Source organism: Mus caroli, chromosome 4 (assembly GCF_900094665.2).
Source record: "Mus caroli chromosome 4, CAROLI_EIJ_v1.1, whole genome shotgun sequence".
NCBI lineage: Eukaryota > Metazoa > Chordata > Mammalia > Rodentia > Muridae > Mus > Mus caroli.
In genome coordinates this window covers 140,019,478-140,032,246 of record NC_034573.1, presented here as the reverse complement: position 1 = coordinate 140,032,246, position 12,769 = coordinate 140,019,478, and the positions used below count along the sequence as shown (strand labels likewise).

Genomic DNA, 12,769 nt, shown 5'->3' with positions numbered 1-12,769 from the left:
GCTGCCGTAGAAGACACCACATCTCGCAGCCCACTTAGGACCTCCTTTCACATCTCAAGGCTTTCTCTATACTTTTGTAATCTCTCTCTTCCCCCCCCCCGCCCCCTCTCAGACTTCAGTTCCGCCTTGTTGATGGCTCCCTTGGTGCTCACCATGTAACTGCAGACAAGCAGAGTCTCTCTCAACTTTACACACAACACTTCACAGCTCTGCAGCTCTCCCCCAGCCCTTTCTTCAGCAGGGAGTGTCTGTGTGTCTCTCCAAGCCAGATCCTGCTGGGGGGGGTGCAGCCACCCTCAGCAGAAGGGTCACCCCTACAGCCTTCCTCTGCTCGTAGAGAACTGCTATGTCTTGGTGAGAAGTGATCATATCTGTTTTATTGGTTATACAAAGTAGTATTGTTTACAGTTAATAATCCACGCTCGGTGTGTCTTCGCAAATGGTCTGTTCCCCCACTTTATGACATGGCTGGGTAGGGAAAGAAGACAACATCAATCCCAAGTAGATGCCAGAGTTCTCTCCAGGCCCACGGGAAACACACAAGAGTCAGTTTTGCTGGTAAAATATGATCATCACATCTGGTCTTGCAGCAACTCTTTTTGTTAGAAAAGCGATGTTACAAGACCCTCACCAGAGTCAACCCGGTAAAGGCAAGGGATGGCTTTGCATGAGACCAAGAGCCTATGACTGGCCTCTATAGTTAGAGACGGCAGGAAAGCACAAAAGCAGGCAGATGTTCCCACTGAGTGGAGGCCGGTGACGGAGCTGACACTTCCCACCAGGCTCATCTCCCTTCCAGTGTCACAGACAAGAACCCAGAACCAGCGTCTAGACAGGAGGTCCGTGCAGACCGGCCAGGCTGGCTGGTGGCCTGGCTCTGCTACTGCTCCAAGATCGTGTGCGGGAGGGTGCTAAGCTCCTCCTCCTCCTTCGGATATTTGTCTGACACTTTGTTCTTCATGGTAAAAATCTGGTTGATCTCAACGAATGTCCTGCCCTTGGTCTCTGGGACGACCATGAAGATGTAGATGGTGGTGAGGAGACAGATGGTTGCAAAGATAATGAAGCTGTAGGGACCAAGGCCCATCTGTGGGGAGAAGGATCAGCAATGGTAGGGTGTGCTACAACGCTCTGGCTTGGTGGCTTGGGGATGTGGGTGATGCTGGGGCCTTGGGTGCCACTCACTTGAATGAAGGGGAAGATGAGCCCCACAGTGAAGTTAGAGAGCCAATGGACACTGCCTCCGATCATGTAGGCGGCTGGCCGGGAGGACTGCAGGAAGATCTCAGTGATGAGCAGGGCAGGGATGGGGCCTGTGGGAGGGAGGACAGAGGGATGAGGGAGAGGTATGACAGGGAAAGGGTGCAGAGAAGAACATCAATCAAACATCAATCAATGCTGTTTGTGGGGGAGACACTTTCCTGGATGGCACAGTGGCTTACAAAGGGTCCTTGAGCCCACGGGTGTTTTGGCACCCTAGCTACCTGACCATGGGGGCAGTGAGTATCTGCAAGACACAAGACTCTGTGAGGTGGCTAAGTAAGGATGCTGGGCAAGTCATAAGGACGACAGGCATGATGGATGGATGGCAGAGGCAGTGAGGATGCAGATGCAGGTCATAAGGATGCTAGACATGATGGACAGATGACAGAGGCTGCCTGTGCAGCTCACTCTGCCAATCAAACATGGCAGCACTGTCAACCCATAGTGCTAATTACAGCCCTTCCCATCCTGTGACACTTGGGGTCACATCCACCCTCCCTGGAGGCACTCAGAGTATCAAGAAGGATCAGGATGTGGGTCACTGAGACCATGAAACCATCCAAGGGATACATACTGGGTCCTAAGGCGTGTCCTATGACGTAGACAATGACACAGACAATGCTGATATAGGGCATCCAGGAGATGGTGTTCTGTAGGGGTGGAGAGACAGGCAGTTAGTTTGTAGCAATGCAAAGGTCATCTGGGGTGGGCGTCTCAGGGACCTCAGGGCAGAAATGGCACTAGGATCTGGGAGGAGCCAGCAGCGACTCTGCTGCACAAATTGATGAGATCTTAGACGTCACCTGAAGGGGAACTGGACACACAGTCCCTTGACATCTGACAATGACTATACCCGCAAGGATGAACTCATGCTGGTGCCTGGTCCCTTTACTACAGTGAAAACATAGGCTGGGGACAGCATGCGTGTCACTTCTGAGCAGGGCCACCAGCTCAGCTGGCAGCTGCTGTGTTCATCTTTTCCTGAAAACGCCTCTGGCCTTCAAAGGGGCAGAACTTTTGCTGGACCTTGTAGCTAAGTTACTAACATGCTTTGAGATCATGGACAACTATGTACTTAACCTGACCTCCTACTGTGTGCTCAGCCTCGGTAAGTATATTCTCCCACTAAGGCAGCAATGGTACCTGACTAGGCCTTGATTTCCTATGAAATCAGCTCTTAAAACCTAAGCTTAATGCACTGCTTTATCCTCGAATTTGTACATGTGTGTATGTGTGTGTACACGTGTGTTCGTGCATGTATGTACATGTGTGTGTTTTGTGGTAATCATTTGCTGAAAATAGCCAAAAGGCCAAAAGCAAACTTGAACAACAAATATCTTACATGTGTTGGAAGTAACATGTGGATTTAGGTTGATAGCATCTGTGTGTGGTTTTGGATGCTATTCTAGTCCAGTTGGGGTCAGTATATAACGTGTTCCCTTGTAAAACTCTGTTAAATTTTTCTGTAAAAATAGTTTGAGGCCAGCCTGGTCTACATAGTGAGTTCCAGGGCAGCCAGGACTACATAGAGAGACCCTGTCTCGAAAAAAGAAAAGGTACCCCTCATTCCAGTTCAATCGCATATTTCAATAAATACAATCAACACAGAACAAAGCCCTTTGTTAGAGACAGGCATCAGAAACGCACACAACACAGGCCATAAGCTGCAGACAGGTCGGGGACACAGGTGAGATAAGGAGAACTCCAACATGGCCTCACTCTTGGTTTAAAGAACCCCGAGAGGGTCTCTCTCCCGTCTCGTTTCTTGATGTGATGCCACCTTCTCTGAGGTCCCTTTAAATGGATTATCAGCACAGCGCTCCTTACCTGCAGCGCCAGTGCAGCCGTCAGCACTAAGCAGGCTATGAGGCAGGTGGAGAAGCCGACGAGGAGTAGGAATCGCCGTCCCCAAAGCTCTACCACAAAGATCTGGAGGTGTGGGAAGGAAGACTGTGAGCTTCTAGACCCCGTGCCCAGTGTTCTTGTGGGACAGAGTACCCCCGCCAGAGGCTGCCGTCTCAGGAATAGCCCTCACTCTCCCTCAACCAACTTTGGAGAGGCCAGGAGGAGTGTGTGCCCAGCCACTGGTGTCTAAATAATTGTACGTGCAAGCACAGAGGCATGTGTCAGTGGCTGGCCCCTGGAGGGTCTGGCTGGGTTCCTAGGCCCCAGCTGCCCACTCTTAAGTGAGCGCTCACATCAAGAGCCACAGTCCTGTGGTTCGAAGCTTTTGGCCTCCTGCAAAGAAGCCAGGTACTGGAGTAAACGAGAGATTCTGTCCACACGGAGGCGTGGCTGGCTCCTCTGCCCAGGGGCCAAGTCTCACTAAACAGCGAGTCATGAGCTCCCAGCAGGGCCTGTGCAGAGACCCTGCACTTCTGCCATGCTGCCATGCTCAGCAGCCCCAGAGAGAAGAGGTTAGGGCACACTGTGGGCTCCGTGTTAGGGGCCCATGGCTGCCCCCCCCCACACACTAGAGTCAGGGATATGCTTACAGCAGAGCTTTGAGGCTGGGGCGTCGGAGCTCAGGGGGCACATTGCAATCCAAAAGCCCAACTCTGTCCAAGCTGGGAGCTTTTACACTCCTCAGATATCCCTCCACCCTTGGTGGCTTAAGGGACCGTCGCCTGGTGGACACCCACCGTGAGGATGGTCATGAACACATTGACGGCCCCAGTCCCGGCCGTCACATACTGGACGTCGTCGCTTTTCACGCCTGCGCTGAGGTAGATCTGATCGGCGTAGTAGTAGATCTGGAGGAGAAGCATGGGGCGTTGGCAGAGGCCCTCGGGCATAGGATGGCCAGTGGCCCACCACACCCCAACCCCTCTTCGTCAGCACCCCAAGCTCACAGGATGCCCGTACCGCGTTCACTCCCGACAGCTGCTGGCCAGCCATGAGGACAATCATGGAGATGAGTTGCCAACGGAGAGACTGCATAGTGAACAACTTCCACACAGAGATGAAGCCCGCCGCCTTCTCAGCCTCATCCTCCTTCCGGATCTCCTCCATCTCTAGGTGCACGTCTTTCCAGCCTCGGAGGGTCTGGAGGGCTGAGCGAGAAGAGCACAGGGCATGAGCTCAGAGCCGAAGAGCCCGGGGCCCCAATCAGGAGGAAACCGCCACAGACCTCACCTCTCTCAGCAGCTGCCTCATTTTTCTTCTGGATCAGCAGGTAGCGGGGGCTCTCGGGAAAGAACGGGAGGAGGAGGAGCTGAAGGCCTGCGGGGACTCCAGTTAGACCCAGGAGAACTGGCCAGCCTGCAAAGCAAGAGCTTACGGTCACAGAAGCACGGGAGAAGTAGAGACCTTTTTCTCCACTCTCTGAACGGTGGCAGGCACTCTGAGCCATCGCCCTGAGAGGGGAATGAGGGCTCTTTGGGGACTAAGTGTGACTATTTCCGTGGATTGTCTGGTGGCTATTTACACAGTAGCTGAGGCATGACTAATCACGGCACATCGAGGAGCTGGGCAAACAAGAACATCTGGTGGTGTCAAATGTGGGCACGGACATGGGCAAATGGCAGGTCTCCGTGTGCCATTATACAGACCCGCATTGTCCTTTAGAGACCAGCCGGCTGGAGCATGCTGAGACCGACCCTGTCATCCCACCCCAGGTATATACATGTCCAGAGACGCTTGTGTGGCTCACAAGGACACCTAAACTGGAGTGGTCGGAGCAATACTGATAAACTCAGAAACAAGAGCAACAGTAACGCAAACACCCATTATATTCCACAGAGTGGACACAGTAGTCATCCCGTGACCCTAGGATGTAACTGACTACCGAGGCAAACAGCGATGGCGTGGACAGATCTGTCCAGCGTGACATGGAGCATAAGCACTCAATGTCTAGTGAATGCCCTTACATCACTTTCAGAAGCTGGTGAAAAATCCACCCTACCATCTCCAATGGTGATGAGCCTGGACCCAAAGCAAGACGACGACGGGGGTTTAGGTTAGCACAGGGATTGCCCTCAGGGAAGGGAGAGGCTGTTGAGGGGCTCACAGCAGCCTTGGGATTCCATGCAGCTCTCTCTTGACCTGGGGAGTGGTCTTGGAGCATCTGGTTTCTTTGTCTTTCTTTATGTTTACTGGGAATCAAGCGTGATGTGTTCACAATAAAAATAGCTATAGAGCGAGCTGGACGGATGGCTCAGAGGCTAAGGGCATTTGCTGCTCTTGCAGCAGATATGGATCTGGATTCAGTTTCTAGCACCCGGACAGTGGCTCACGGCCACCTTGTAAGGGAATTTCATGGCCTCTTCCAGCCTCTACAGGCACCAGGCATCCACGTGGTGCACAGACAGACAGACATGAAGGCAAAACGCCCATTTGCATAAAAAATGGAATAAGTGGCTACCAAGACAAATGAGCAGTTCTGCCCCCTGTTTGAGTCATCTCTGGCTCTCTTGCCTTTTCTCCTGTGCTCTGGGCCAGTGATGTCATAGGCATGTGTGTGCCAGCTACCAACCAGCCAATCACAAAGTAGCTCACACTCTCTTAGGGAGTGGACCCAGTCCAGCCCCATTTTACACAGGCAGAGTCTGGGCCCCTTGCTGAGAGCACTTAGTCCTTTGGGAGCAAAACTGTATGCACACAGGCTGAATCGTGCTTGTGATTACATGGCTGACCTTGCCCATCCAATTTAAGGAGGTTATAATCACCTGACGGCTGTTGAACAACCAGTCATGTGTTTCCTTCTGATATAGGTCTCATGGAGTTCAGGCTGGCCCGGAGCTTGGTCTTCCTGTCTCGGCCTCCTGAGGGCTGGGATTTCTGATGTTCGTGCACCATGATGGCCAGAGTACATGCACTTTGGGCTTTGAGTTTTTACATTTGTATTAATTTACCTATTTATTTTATGATATGTGTGTGTGTAAAAGAGGGAGAAAGAAAAGAGAGAGGAGGGAGGGAGGGAGGGAGAAAGAGAAAGAGAGGAAGAAAGAGAGGGGGAAGGAGATGGGGAGGGAGGGAGGGGGGAGGGGAAGGAGTACCATAGAGATCATGCAACGAGCAGAGACAACTTATGACATCACTTTCCTCTCTACCATGTGGGTCCTCAGATCATCCCATTTGGCAACAACATACTGAACCATCTTGGCTTTTTTTTTTTTTTTTTTAAAGAAAATAGAATGTAACTCAGGCTGGCCTCAGACCTACTGTGTGTCTCAGGCTGACTCTACGTCCCTCAGTCCCTTTCCTTTACCTTCTGAGCCCCAGGATTACAGCCATGCGCCACTATGTCCAACTTCCCTGGTCTTTTGTAGTTGATTCCGTAAAAAAGAGACAGGCCAGGGATACCCTCATTTAGCTGGAATCTTCCTCAAGATACACGCGAACCTCTGAACTTTCACCCCATCTCATAACCCATTGCTCCTGGCCAAAAAAAAAAAAAAAAGACCTAATTTCGCCTAGAATATGAGTATCACCCAACGTCAAGTTTGGCTCCTGGATGAACCACCACTTTCTAGGCTGGAGCAATGTCCTTCCACCTCCTGCTGCCCCTTGATCAGAACTGGGCCCCAGATCATCGTGGGACCCTGTGCCTATCTCCCGTGCCCTGTCTGTGACAAGTACTGCTGTCTCCCATGCGAGCCACGGTCACCAGCCCCTGGGCCCCTCCGCCTAGCCCCCTACACTGTAGCTCTCCTCACCAAGGCACCAATGGTCACCAGACACTAACCCAGATCCCACTTCTCAACCCTGACCACTGTGCAGCCTTAATCGCGGGTGCCTTCTTCTTGCGCCTCCTCTCACTGCGCCACCTGCTGGCCAGCCCTGTTATAGCGGAGCAGCTGTCCTAAGCCAGGGGTCACACTGAGGGCTCTAAAATGGGCTAGGTTAAACCGCAGCCTTGCAAGGCAAGAAAGTCACAGACAAGGGTGGAAGTCTAACATTGTCACCCCTTTCAGTTCCCTAAAGGCACAAAGGATTTCGACATTCTTGTCTCCTCTGCCCGGGCCTAGAATGTTCTCTTCAGGACAGAACCGCCCCTGCCCTCCTGCGCAGTGCGATGTAGCGGAGAGTCTGCTCCTGTTGCCTGGGGCTCCCTGAGACTCAACCCTAGTCCATTGATTTTAGGTCCCAGCTCCTAGGGATAACGTGGCACCTTGATGGAGGGGTCCTGGACACATGTAGGGATGACAAGAAGACAGGGGAGCATGGCATCTCGACACAGAGCCAGCCAGGCTCAGGCTGCCGGGTCTGAATCTTAACAGGACTTTGCACATGTTTCAATCTGCTGAGTTTCGGGTTCTGTATCTGTAAAATGGGTATGTTTAAAGTACATGACCTCCTGAGGCCGCTGAGAGAAACAGATGCGCTGTTACAGAAGACATGGCGCCTAGGCCACGGCAGGCATGAGCATTGCAACCGGCCTCCCTTCCAGAGGCTTAAGGCTCAAAAAGAAAGACAGGGAGGAAGGAGATAAAATAGAAGTGATGGGGGTAGGGCTGGGCCCAGTTGGGAGAGTGTTTGCCTAGCATCTGCACAGATCTCCAGCACTGCATAAAACAGCGGTGGTCTTGCCTGCCTGTAATCTCAGGGCTTGCTGGGTGGCGGTAGGAGGATCACCAGTTCAAGGACACTCTGACTACCACGTGAGTTTGAGGCCAGCCTGGCTTAAATGAGACCTTATCTCAACACGGGGGTGGAGGTGGCAGTGGGGTGGCGGGGTGGGATAAAGTGTCTTGAGACTGAGAAAGAGGAGGCAATGATGCCACTTATCAGAGTGCCTTCTGAGAGTGCGGACAGTCACTTAGCAGTTCAGGGGAAACAGACCCTTCCTGTTGAGAAGCCTTGCTGTCTTCTAGAAGGAACTGTCACCACATGCTTGTTCAGGCAAAACCCGTGTGGTTAGCTCCGGAACAGCCGAGTGGACAATGGACTGTCTCCACTGGACATAACAGGGAAGTCAGAGGGCAGAAGCTTCCAGGAATGGTGCTAGGTAGCAGCTTTGGGGAGAGGGGGCGGGGCTGGGGCCTCTTCTCACCATCCTCATTGGCCAAGAGACTCCGAAGGCCGAACAGCTGGGCCACAAGGATGCCGACAGTGATGAAGAGTTGCGGGACCACTCCTAGAGCCCCTCGCAGGTTTTTCGGGGCCAGCTCCCCTAAGTACATAGGGACCACGTTGGAAGAGATACCTGGAAGGAGAGTCACAGTAAGAATATAAGCAGGAAGGCTGGAGAGCTGACTCAGAGGTTAAAAGCGCTGGCTGCTCTTCCAGAGGGCCTGGGGTGACTCACAGCAATCTATAGTGAGATCGGGTGCCCTCTTCTGGTGTGCAGGCATACATGCAGACAGGATACTGTATGCATAATAAATAAATCTTTAAAATAAAATAAAAAAGAACACAACCCGGAAAATGTCTGGTAGAAACCAACTGTGTCTTCGAAGACTCAATGTACCTTGCCAGGTGAACTATCTAGCCTGCCCCCTACCAAGCCCTTAAAATGGGGATAATTCCGTTGGTAAGTGCTGCACCCCCGAGAGGTGGTGGACCTCTGGCCTCCACACACAAGTGCACACCTGTTCCCCCTGCCTCTCACACACACCCTCCTGTAACACAGTGAACGAATGAATGAATGAATGAATGAACGAACGAACGGCCCTTGTAAGTACCTCTTCTATTTCTTAGTTCCTTAAACATCAAGGAAAGAAATCACATGGGCGAAGCTCCTGACAGGCGTATTCGCTTCTTGACTGTGTTATCTGGGGGTGCAGCCCAGCCAGACCCTACATCCTTGCTCCTGACTGGCCCAGGTCATAGAGGGAAGAGGATTAGACACGCCCCTCTCCTTCCCCTCAGAGAGAAAAGAATCAGTCATGGGAAGGCACAACAGCCCTGCCCACTGGCTTACTTTCTGGGGACAGCACATGGCAAGAAACTCCTGCCTTAGGCAGCTAACACACATAGCAGGCAGAAGGTTAGACCCAGGCCAGCCTGGGATACAAAGGGGTGCCCTGCCTTAGGAAAGCTTTGAGTGGCAAGTTAACTCAGAAGAAAAGCTTAAAATGTAAAAAATAACAAATTTCAATATATATTGTATATATGCATTGCTGGGATTTATGTATGCTGAGGCTGCTCTGAACTCCACTGTTTAATCTGTTTTTAAAAGATTTATTGTTTTAGTAATGTGATTTGGCATGTGTGTTTTGTGGGTGTGTTTACAGGCATGTCAGATTCCCTGGGAGATGAATTTTATAGGCAGGTGGTTGTGAGCTGCCCGACTTGGGTACTAGAAACTGAACTGAGCCATCTCTCCAGCGCCCCCCCCCCTCCCGCCCGCTATGTAATCTTGTAAAATTTCCCATCATGTCAAAATATGACTCTTTTAGGAATAAACAAACTGGGGGCTGGTGGGATGGCTCAGTGGATAAAGGCACCAGCTGTCAGCTCTTGTGATCTGGGTTCAGTTTGCAGGATGCACATGGCAGAAGAAGAGGGGGATGCACATTGCTTCCCCCCACAAAATAAACAACTAAATATAAAAAAACTGAGAAACAAAAATGCAAGGGCCAGAGAGATGGCTCAGCAGTTAAGAGAACTGGCTGCCCTTGCAGAGGTCCGGAGTTCGGTTGGCAGCGCCCTCATCAGGAGGTTCATAACACCTGTAACTCCAGCCACTGCATCCCCCTTTCTCTGCAGGCACCTGCACTCATGTGCACACATCTCCTCCAAGCTGCCCCCTCCCCCAGTTCAATAATAAAATAAATATAAAAAAAGTATAGGTGGGGCACTGGGAGGTGAGAAGAGTGCGTGTCTAGTGTGCACAGGGCTTTGGGTTCCATCCCCAGGACAAAAAGACACTTGTGGTTTAGCAGAGAGAGAGAGAGAGAGAGAGAGAGAGAGAGAGAGAGAGAGAGAGAGAGAGCCAGGAAAGAAAGATGGTCCACGTGTAAAGGCTCTTGATACAAAACCCAACAACCTGACTTTCATTCCCCCCCACCCCGCCCCGCCCCGGGGACCCACACTGTGGGAGGAGAGAGCTAACTCCTGCCAGTTATCCTCTGACCTCCGAAGCAAGCAGTGGCAGATGTGCCCCTCACGTACACAAACACACTCAATAAGTACATGTAAAAAAAAAAAATAACAGCAACGACAAAATGAGAACAAGTACAAAATCCTGGTAAGCTTGTCTGGATTAAGTACGTTTACGTGTCTAGAAGCACTCTCTACTTTGGATATTTTCGGGGGGAGGGGTCTTGTTATGTAGCCCATGTTAGCCTCAAACTTGAGGTCCTCCTGTCTCAGGACCCCAGGGCTAAAATTACAGGGATGCCGCTCTCCTGGGACAGGCCCTGCAGACCAAAGTGGGAAGACCCTAGAGTAAATTTGGGGCGGGACAGGGCGGGCATGAGGAGGGGGCGTGGCGTGGAGGGGCGTGGCGTGGAGGGGCGTGGCGTAGAGGGGGTGGAGGTGGGATGGGGAAGCAACTGTAATATCTGCATTCCTTCTGGCCAGGGAAAGCCTTCAGTCCTCTTGCCAAGGAGTTGATCAACAAACAACAAACCCATGAACTGTGAGAAAGCAAAGCGCAGCGACCTTTGCTCCCCAGTCACGGCTGGGCTGTTTATTGTTTCCTTCTCGGGTGAGCAGGTGGCCTGAGGAGCTTCGGGAAGCTGCCTGTCATCCACTGCATGGCTAACTGAACACAGGGGCAGCTTTGAACATCCAGCCGGCTGGGCAGTGATTCTACAGCGGATTACAAGAGCCCTCTGCCGGGGGCCTCACCCCAGTAGCCACGGGGCACCTCCCTCCCGCGGGCCATCCACGCCCCTGTTGCCCAAGGTGCTGATAATGGAGCCACTGGTCGCTGCCACGTGTGATGACCATGTGTGATGCACACGTGCCACCATGCCCTTCCTGGGAAACACCCTGGAGGAGGTCAGCTGGATGTTTCTCAGTCCCCGGGCTGGTGGGAGGTTTTGTAATTTTGTTGATTGTTTATACTTATTTACTGTATAACTATAATTTATCATTTGTCTCATGAAAACGACAACAAAAAAAAATCCAAATGGCTACTGTTAAGACAGACACTAAAGTGATTTGCAAAGACGTGGAATAATGTCACCCTTCATAAGAAACTTTAGTTAAGTCTACTTTTTTTGGTTTGTTTGGCTTTTTGTTGTTGTTGTTTTTGTTTTTGTTTTTTTAAGAGGCAGCATCGTAGGGAGAGCAGCCTGGTCTTGAACTCAGCACACTTGGCAGTTGCATTGTTTTGTTTTCTGGCAGATTATCTTTCATGAAAACTCTGTGTGTGTGTGTGTGTGTGTGTGTACACGTACACGTGCAGATCCTCTTTGATCTGCCCCTGTGGGCCATGGCACAGGGGTACTACACTCCCAAATAAATATGCAAATGAAAAAATGAGGCCAACGTTGGCTAGAAGTATGCTTTTTGAAGTATAAAGTTGGAGTTTCTGCCCCCACCCCCACAAAGGTCTTAGCCAAGTGTGCCAATGCACACCTGTAATCCTAGCACTCGAGAGGCTGATGCAGGAGGACTGCTAAAAGTTTGAGGTCAGTCAGTGTGAGCTACAGAATGTCTCAAAAGCAAACACAAGCAAAGAAAATCAACAAGGTCTTGCTACACATAAATGTGTCAGCCTAGCCTCAAACTGGTAATCCTCCTGCCTCAGCATGGCATGTGTTAGAGCCTCCATAGCCACAGGTTAGGATTTATTTCTGTGTGTGTGTCCTGCCTCTGAGCTCTATTCCCCACCCTCTCGTTACTTTTTGTTTTGCTTTGAGATAGGGTTCGTCCAAGCCAACCTTGAACTTCCAATCCTCTTGCCCTTGCTTATCAAGTAGCTGATATCATAGGTGTATGCCACCAGGGCCAGCATCTGTCACGATTCTTAAATTACATTTATTCTGCCCCCACCCCACCCCATGCATTCGCAAGCACACCATACATATACATATTTAAGACATTTTGGGGGAGCTGTGCTTCTATCATGTGGACTCGAGGTAGAACTCAGGTTGTCCATTTGGTGGCAAGTGTTGGCATTTCATCTAGGCTCCGCCCCACAGTTGCCTGGCAGCAGCCAGGTGTGCTGACTCACTATAAAAGGGGCTGCTCGCCCCCCTCCTCACTCTCTGTCCTCTTGCTCTTGCTCTCTCCTCTTACCCTCCTCCTTTACCTTCGTCCCACTCCCCTCCCCCTCTCTCTCCACATGCTCATGACTGGCCTCTACTCTCTCTCTCTCCCTCTCTCTCTGCCTTTCCAACTACCCTCTCAATTCCCCTCCCATGCCCTGAATACATTCTATTCTACACTATGGCTGGTACCTCAGGGGGAAGACATGCCTCAGCATGGGCCTGCAGAGGTGCCCCCTCCCCCCACACCATACCGTGCCTCCACCAAACATATTCCTGGTTTCTCTTTCTTTTTATAAAACACAACAGTAAGCCGGGCGTGGTGGCGCACGCCTTTAATCCCAGCACTCGGGAGGCAGAGGCAGGCGGATTTCTGAGTTCGAGGCCAGCCTGGTCTACAA

At 51.4% G+C, this 12,769-nt stretch overlaps 1 protein-coding gene across 2 annotated transcripts in view; it reads right to left on the bottom strand.

Annotated features, from left to right (window-relative positions):
* Positions 1-355: 355 nt before the first annotated feature.
* Slc2a5 (solute carrier family 2 member 5) overlaps positions 356-12,769 on the bottom strand; it is a 26,068-nt gene continuing 13,654 nt past the window's right edge. For both annotated transcript variants that reach the window (XM_021161398.2, XM_021161400.2), the window contains exons 6-13: positions 8,258-8,410; positions 4,399-4,524; positions 4,129-4,316; positions 3,906-4,016; positions 3,091-3,192; positions 1,838-1,913; positions 1,186-1,313; positions 356-1,087 (exon numbers count right to left, since the gene is read on the bottom strand). In XM_021161398.2, coding sequence (XP_021017057.1) covers positions 881-1,087; positions 1,186-1,313; positions 1,838-1,913; positions 3,091-3,192; positions 3,906-4,016; positions 4,129-4,316; positions 4,399-4,524; positions 8,258-8,410 — 1,091 coding nt within the window. In that variant the 3' untranslated portion in view covers positions 356-880. The remainder of the gene's footprint in view (positions 1,088-1,185; positions 1,314-1,837; positions 1,914-3,090; positions 3,193-3,905; positions 4,017-4,128; positions 4,317-4,398; positions 4,525-8,257; positions 8,411-12,769) is intronic.